Source organism: Hirundo rustica, chromosome 6 (assembly GCF_015227805.2).
Source record: "Hirundo rustica isolate bHirRus1 chromosome 6, bHirRus1.pri.v3, whole genome shotgun sequence".
In the NCBI taxonomy this organism is placed as follows: domain Eukaryota; kingdom Metazoa; phylum Chordata; class Aves; order Passeriformes; family Hirundinidae; genus Hirundo; species Hirundo rustica.
Genome location: NC_053455.1, coordinates 3835002 through 3843953, shown reverse-complemented (window position 1 = coordinate 3843953; position 8952 = coordinate 3835002). Strand labels below are relative to the sequence as shown.

Genomic DNA, 8952 nt, shown 5'->3' with positions numbered 1-8952 from the left:
TGCTTAATTCAAGAAAAAATCATGAATTCACAGACATAGTTCTGAGAGCTTTAAGAGCAGTTTTTGACATGTTTGAAACCACTTCACTATCCACAATTTTACAGGTTTACTGAGAGCAGGACTTGGAACAGCCATTACACATTTTACACACAGCTCAAGAGACCACTGCTTACTCACCCATCATTTTTATGCTGGAGATAAGAAGAAAAAAAGTTTCCCTTCTGCAACCCTCTGCCAAAAAACCCATTTTGACTTTCCAGGGACCTGCCCCATAAACCCCAGAATCATCTCAATCATTTCCACCATCCCTTTCCTCTGAACCAATCTCCCTCTCCAGACTTACCTGCTCTTTACATTCTCTTGACTAAATACCTAATGACAGTTGTTAGATGATTTGGAAAACATCTATTATATACTTATATATATAAAATTAATAACACTGAAATCACGTGTTTTGGGTGCAATGTTACTCACATTCCTGCGCACTTCTGGAATACTTGGATGGCATCCAGAGGAAGCTCCAAGACACTCTGTAACTGGCAGTGAAGTCAGCTGTGGGTGAGTGAATTAAGAAGCAGCTCTAGTCACTCCTTGGAGCAAACACTGCCTACAAATAAATTATCAAATCATCTAATACAGGCTGTAGAAAAATCATGAGTAGCTTTTTTTTTTTTAAATAAACAGCAGTGGCTGTGAGGATCAAATTGCAAGAACTCTGCCACCACTCTGCTGAGCTAAGAAAGCAATTTAAGAATAGTAACCGTGGGAATCTGCACTGAAATCAATTGATTCTTTCACAAGGTATGAACTGTAAAGCTACAAAACCCAGCAGGAAGCCTAATTAAAGACAACAGATGAAAATAGCAATCCAGATCAAATGCCAGATAAAAAAAAGATAATTAAGAGCTTACATATTTTTAGAGCAAATATAATAAATGGAAATCCAAAAAGATAATCTCAAAGTCAATATAAATGAAGAGTATATTCAAATTCACATTTAATATAATTATAACTGAAAAAAAACCCCATTTTTCTAACAACCACCCAGCAGGCTGTTACAGGTTCACTGATCCTTAAAAACACAAACTTAATAGCACAGCAATGCTGAGGAAATGCAGACCACAGAGTGCAGTGCCAACAACAAAAATTATTTTAACGTATAAATTGTACACAAATTTACTTAAAGAATTCCTTTCAGGAAACTGCAGCAAAACCTCTCTTGGGTTCTATAACCATTGAGGGAAAGGGGAGGTTGGAGCGTCTCAAGAACTGAATGCACTCCGCACCTGCAGCATGACTTCCAACTACCTCCATCTCAATCGATCTTGTCCTATCAAAACATTCATTTTTGCATTGACCCTCCAATGTTTTATTAAATCTCTGGGATAATGACATGTATTCTTTAACAAGCAAGGCAATATGCAGAAAATATTTCCCACCTAAAAGGTCTTTTATTCAGCTGCATTAACCATCATGCTCTCTCAACCTCTACTATTATTATTAATACAGCTATTACATGTAATAGGTAATTCAGAACACCTTTTATCACAGTATCTCATTTTGACCTTTTCGTTTCTATACGTGGCAACTGATGTAAAATTATTTCCACTCAGATTTGCCCTCTGACTGTTAAGTCAGGTCAGGGAGTGTGGATAACAGGGATTTAAAATGATGGCATGCAAGCCACAACCCAAAATTTGTGGTTGATTATAAACTACATTTTACACTTTATACAGTATCATTCCAAATTTACAATTCCCCAGACGAAATGTAAACTCCAGTCTAAGGCCTTTTGGTATTGGATTTTGTTGTTGAGCCTCTGTTAAGAGTAGCAAATAATCCCTTAAATCTCACATCAGCTTTGCCTAATGAAGCACCAGGAACAAAAGGCTCCAAGAGCTGTGAGCGTTTCCCTGCATCCATCAAGGCTCAGGGCTCTCACCCCCTTCCCTCCACCCTGATGTCTCTGCAGACAGAGCTGGAGCTACAAATCACACATGGGCTGTAAAGACGGCATCTTCCTTTAATCTTCCCAGGTTTGTTTTTTTTTTTCCCCCACATTATGTACACACAGACTTTCACTAAAAGCATCATCATTTTCTACACCTAAAAGAAAAAAAAAAAAGGCTGCATTTCTGCATTTACTCACAAACAGCCCTGATTTGTTTTTACAACAGCCATTACTCTCCCATTCCACACACTGCACTCAGTGAGCATTTTCCATCTTTTTCAAAACCTGTAGTTACTGGGATACAACTCACCTTACCCTCCACCCAGACCCTAAAGACAACAGTGAACACCTGCTTCAGAATAACCAAATGCCTTTGCACACTTAATACTTTCTGCAAAAGGGCACAAAGAAATTGCAATTTAGATTTTCAAACAGAATTACTTCGTCAGGTTAAATTTTCCCTACACCAGCTATTTTCCAAAGTCATCCTGTCGTCCCCCATATTGGTTTAAGTGCATCACATTTGGCTAAAATAACGTCAATCTGCATCGTGCTATTTCGTTTTCATCGATGAAGTGTAAAATATACTAAAATTAAAACCAAGCCAGATTTCTTCAAAGCAATCAGTTTTCATACAGCAGCACATGCAAACTCCTGGGCACTTGCTGGAGTTCAAAATCAAATTGGTGAAGCACTTTCTGCCAGTGTTTCTCGTGTAGTTTGGTGAGTAACTTGTGGAATAGCTCATTTAAGCTGCCAGTTTTCATTTGCTGCTATAACCAGGCAGAGTCTCTCCATTCCCCGCTTCAAATCAGTTTTGCTACTCCTGTTTGAATCCTCCCCAGCATTTCAGAACCTTTCTGAACACCTGACAGCAGATCTGTATTGGATAAAGCAGCCTCATCAACACATACTGTTCAATTCCACAATTCCCTGCTCATCCCAGAAATCCAGAAATCCATTACATTTTTACCAACTGGAGACAACTCTTGTTTCCAAGGCACAGTCCCTGTTGCAATAGCTCTAGGCCCTCCCAAAATCCTCTAAATATTTCACTTTGCTACTATTTTGGTTATAGTTAATTTAAACGAATGTGGGGTTTTTTTTAAAAAAAAAACGTATCACCAAGCCATCTGGACAACTCCATGCAGCTGTTTTGTTTTATTTACCTTTCTGACACTTGAACTGCTATCAATTTTGTAAAATGAAATTTAAGGAGTTTGTTCTTTGGGGTTTTCTTTGCTGTTTTTCAAAGGTTTTCTTTCACGTGATGCATTCAATGCTGGAAAATTGTGTACTACTATGGTATCCCATTAGTAACCAGCTCAGGAATGTCAATTTCACAAATAATTTACCGGGATTTAAATTAATTAATAGCCAGCTGATAACAGCGAAGATAATATCACCTAAAGCTCCTTTCCATTTCTCTCTTTTTGAGACTTTTCATACCAGTATTCAGGGATCTGGTCCCTCCTTATCCCCTTCCAGCTCTTAGAGGACCATTAAAGCTCTCCAGGAATTCCCCACTGTTCTCACTCCAGCAATCAATTACCACACCAGCAGGTGCTCCCTTCCTCCCTCTTTAACCACTTAGGATCCTTGGGAACACACTCATTTAGAAAATGGTATTTCTAGGAAGTCCTCAATAAACCAGGACTCAACCTTATAACCCTGCAGTGAACAGACACTTGCTGTTCTGCTGTTTTCCCCAAATAAAGGCAGAGAGATGAAAAGGCAGCGGGGAGGTGCAGTGCAAACTCTGCCATGCCCACCTTCCTTTGGGAAAGGCACAGGCAGGCTCTCTCCTGCTCCCAGCAAACTCAGAGAATGCCTCATTACAGAAAAAGGATTCAATCTAACCCAAACGGATGAGGAACTGATCCCTCCCTCATGACACATGACCATAAACAGTTTAGAGTTCCTCACTCCTCTTTACTGCATCCTCATACACTTTCTCAAAGTGTCTTTTATTTATTATACCAACATCTCATTCACACTCAGCAAGGCACAGAAATGTCAGATTCCTCACATCATTACGTCGGCAGGCAAGGAATTCTTGGGACTAGAACCTGCTACAGGAGTTTCTCCCATTTGCTGCTCACCAAACTCACCACAGACCCTTAACCTGGGTACTCCACCTTGTCTTCAACCCCAGTGACAAACCCCACCTGCAGAAGGTTGGGGTCATCATATAATCCACCTTCCATTGAAATGCAACAAAATAATGCACAACACCAGAGCACTTAATTCTCACTGGTCTTGGTACGTTTGTTTCCCCCTTCTCCTTGCTGAGAGCACCTGGGAAAGCCAGGATTTGCGTCCTGCCAAATCTATATATTGACATACTCTTTTTAAAGTAAAATATTTTGAGTAGACCTCTCCACATGACCACAATTTCTAAAAATAAATATTGAACAATAGTTAAAGCTCACTTTCCAGGCACGGAGCGCTGTGAATTGCAGGTAGCTACTTAAGTGCATGCTTTTCAAAACATTACAGACATCCCCTTAACAAGGAGTTATAAATGCATGAATAAGCTATTCAGTTCCCCTGACTTGCACTCAATACTGAAACGCTGGCAAAGATATCACTTGGAGAAAAGAACCATGTCCTACTAAAACACACAAGCAAAAAAAAGAGAGCACTTATTTGTTAAAAGAATTATTTAAAGGGTCTCGAAACAACAGGTGTGCAGAGACAATTTTCTGCAGTGGAAAGTGTAAATGTAAGACAGTTTTTGTGTCTGTAACCAAACGTAGCCTCAGTACAGTTTTGTGCTGTCACTCAAGCCTCAGCTTTGATAGCTAAAATTGTCAAATTAAAGGAGGTTTAAGAGTTATGAAGAGACAAAACACTACCTGAAGAAGGAGATGTTACTATCAAGTGTAAGTCTGGAGGGTCTGAAGCATTAAGTACTTGCCCTCAGGGTTGGATCTGCAAATCTAAAAACTTCAGGAAAGCCTGCTTAAACCCCCACTAGTCCGTCATGAAATTGCTGTTAGAGCGAGAGGCTTTAAGAGAGTTCGAGCATTACGTGCCTGTCCAATTGCATTAAGCAATATTGGAACTAGAGCAGTTTAGAGGCGTTTTGGGGCTGGAAGTGTCCCTGTCTTTGGCTGGCAGCAGTGCAGGAGCTGATGCCGCAGAAATGTCGATACTTTTGCCACATCACTACCAAACAAGTCGGCTTCAATAATACAAGGTAGGTCTGAACCCGCGCAGGTTCTCTTGTTACAACAACAGCAGCAAGGAAAAAAAAAAAACCCAAAAACAAAACAGTTAAATGTTCCATCAGCAGGGATGAAATACTACACAGACACAGAAAATAATAATTTGTTGTGTCTGTTGAATCCTGAACTTCACCTTGCTGGGACAAGGCAGCGGAGAGAGAAGAGCTGCTGTAATGAAGCCCCTCGGGAGTACAAAGATTGAGATAATTGCAGCTTTGTCTCACTGCACATCAACCTGACTAACTTCTGTTAGGAAGTTCAAACACCGTTTCACAAATTAATTCAAGAATTATTTTTTTATTATTTTTTAGTGAAAAAAACAAACAAACCCACACGGCACTTCTGGGGAAGGCATTCAGAAAAGAACAATGCGCTGGAGTTGTAAGAACAAAAGGCAGACATTCCTCCCAGAGGGAAAAAAAAAAAAAGCTGAGTTGTTACCATGAAGCTTCTCCAGTGTAAACACTTCAGGAGAAACGAGCTGAAATTCTGTCCTGACCTAGAAAGATTCATTTTATTTGTGACACTGTGAGATGACACATCAGTGTTGTGCCGCCAGACACGCGGATCCGTGACTGACACTTTCTGCTCAGACTGGCTTCCAAGGAAAATAATAATAGTTTTTGAGGAAACGAGAGCTGTGAAAGAACAGCATGTATCCTACATTTTTCCCTTCAGCAGCAAAAGGCCCCAGTACCAAGAAAAATATCAAGGCAGAGGAAGAGTTTGAAGTGTAACGTGTAATTTTTAGTGCTTGTCTCCGAGCATCTCACTTAGCAAAGCGTGAAAAGTACTGATTTTCAGTAAAGCTGAAAGAGGTGATCTAGTGTAACTAATACTCTGATTACAGAATAATGTCTCTTAGGCCAGGATTCCCCTTCAGAGAAACGTGAATAAACAGCAATGCAACGGAAATTCTACCATTTCCTGCTTTACACAGCTAAGATCTGTTTGTTCATGAAAAATCAAACCTAGGAGTCAGTGAAGATTCTAGGATTTAAACCAGAACCATCAGGGCTCTCAACTAATTTCGTGAACACAGGCATTCAAAACAAATGATGAAGAGATGAATTTGTAGTTCTACATCTTTAGATTATTAAGTCTTTTCTGGATCTAATGTTTATGGAATATCCTGTCAATAAATCCCCTCCATTCTGTCAGTGCACTGCTGCAATTTGTATTCAGAGACCACCAAAGAAACCCACTATGACAAAAACAAGGTTCTCATTTTGCCAGCACAAGAGAAAAGGAAAAAAAAAAAAAAATCCAAACATTACCAATATGGAGTGACAGACCAACACAGTGCCAGTGTGATTGTTACTAATGAAAACAGGGACACATCAAATCTCACAATTCCTGAGCACACCAGACTGTTTTTACTTTATATGTATTCCAGCAGGAGCAAGGCTCTACACCAGCAGCGAGAGCAAAGCACAGTGTATACATGTTTTATATATTAAATGCAAAACGAGAAGGAAAATTCTCTTTTAAAGCCCCACGAGTACAGTTGTAACATTTTTCGTTCCAAAAAGAAAATGTTCAGCAATGTTTTCCTAAAAAGCTCAAAGGCATCTCTCTGACAGGCCAACCAGAAAATGCAAAAACCAGCGTCTAGACTCCTGCTGTCCCTCACTTCCCAGGGACAAAAGAGCAAAGGAGAGGAGCAGCACTGGACAGGTCAGTGGCAGGAGACAGGACAGGGGAAGTTTGATGGGAAGGAAGATAACAGCAGGACTTTAACCCAGGCTTACAAACTAATTCATGACATCAATTTCTTCTTTACACTCCGTATTATGTCTGCATTTATAAGATGCACAGGGGGTGATGCGTAAGGGGTAGAAGACAAGGCACAAGCTCCTGTATCAGTTTATTTCCACAGTAAATGTCATCCTCTCATAAAAAGTTCATACTATACATCCTTCCACAACTACATCACAGCCAGATTCCGTATGTCAATTATCAAAGAGCTCAATTCAACCCCTTCAGTCCCTATTTTTGATGCTTTAAAATCCTGGTAAAGTTGGAATAAAGTCCCAGCCCAACACTTTTGCAGCAAGAGCACCACATCAGAAAGCGAGTCTCAGTGTTTACACAGACAACCAACCCATCTGCCACTTGACAAGGAGACACAACCTGCCTCAGACAAGTATTAATCTCAGTTTCTGCCAAAAGCACTTTAATATAACCACAATCCCTATTTTCAAGGCGTTTCCCCCCAGTGTAAAGCAAAACATACCCTCGGTATAAGAAACTGTTTATAGAGAACTAGTACAGCAAGGCACAATCAGAAAATAGATTAATACAATACTGATGATGCCAAAACATGCAGCACATTCTTGGCCTTTTCACTTTGCATGCAATTTCTTGCTGTTGACAAAGTTATCTCAGTGAATTCCAAAGGTGAATCTTATTCCACTTCAAGTCTCCACGAGCCAGCATGAAAAAACATTCAATCATCATCCTGGCTATAGTTAGCAGGCACTAAATAAATAGATTTAGAAGTAGTGAATGCTTCATGAGGAAGAATTGTAATTGTAAATGACATTCCCTCTCCCAATAGTTTGTACGCCTTCTTTAACACTGCTCATCTATTTCAGTAATAAGAGGAACAGGGTATCTAGATCAATGCATAAACAAACAAAAAAAGAAAAAAAAACTTCTTTTGTTTTCAAAGAAAGCACAAACAGCAAACCATCAGGGCAAATAAATGTGCAAGCTTTTACCAGTCTGGAGACTGTGAGTACATAGTTTTTTAATGAGAAGGATTTCTGTTTTAAAGAAAATCTGCTTTTTATCTTCACTGTTCTTCCAATGCACATTGATACGCAACAGGAAAAAAGTTATATAAGTGATAAAGAAGAGACATCATGTACCTGTAACAAGTGTCCTAAGTGCTCTCTCCTTCCTGTTAATCAAGCCTGAGAAACACAAGGCTGAGATAATCCTGGAACACTGGACAGGCTGATTAAATACACAGATAATATCTGTGATTTATGAACTTTTACTGGTGCTAACAACACATTTCACAAATGGACAAGTGAAAGCTGGCAAAGTACTGCTAAAAGACAGCCTATGCACCATTTGTACACAATTAACAAACGATTCTGGATATGACATTTCCTTGAAGACAACTTCCTTGACTTCGAAACAACAAGTACCCAAATCTTGGCAGGCGTTCAGAAAATGACTCTACACACACTCAAGGTTTTGGCAGAAAAATGACTGGAGGACAATGGATTACATGAGGCTCCCAAGTTGTCAAACATCCCATGTATACAAACTGGCTACAGTTCCTTCTGGAATGACCTTCAGCCCGGGTTGTATCAGCAACTGAGATACCAAAATTGGTATGACCTTCTGGACACATATCTGAGTCCCTGGAGCCTTGAGCAAATCCATGTGCTCCAAACCAGCACGTGCTGCTCAGCTGAGCCAGCCCTGAGACTCCTCTGATCCTGCACAGCCAAGCCTTCAGCATCTTCCCACACACAGCAAATGTTCCAACACAGGCTCCAGTCCCAGCCTCCGCGACACTGCCTTCTAAGCCTTTGACTGAGGAAGGTGCCTCCATACTCCTGTTTCAAAGTGGTTTTTAAGGCTAAATGAGGTAACTCACTGCCACCAAGTAAAAATCAATTACTACTTCAGCCTGGAAAAATCTCAGTGCGTTCACAGTGCCAAACTGGATGACGGTGTTCTCCCCTGTCATGCTGTATTTGGTACCCACACAGAGATTTTTATTTACCATTATGGCTCAATTTTAATCAGAGG

The 8952-nt window shown here is 40.1% G+C and overlaps 1 protein-coding gene across 1 annotated transcript in view; it reads right to left on the bottom strand.

The window, feature by feature from the left end:
• Positions 1 to 565: 565 nt before the first annotated feature.
• PELI2 (pellino E3 ubiquitin protein ligase family member 2) overlaps positions 566 to 8952 on the bottom strand; it is a 42975-nt gene continuing 34588 nt past the window's right edge. The window contains exon 4 of the mRNA XM_040066522.2: positions 566 to 607. Within this exon, the coding sequence (XP_039922456.1) occupies positions 581 to 607 (27 nt within the window). The 3' untranslated portion in view covers positions 566 to 580. The remainder of the gene's footprint in view (positions 608 to 8952) is intronic.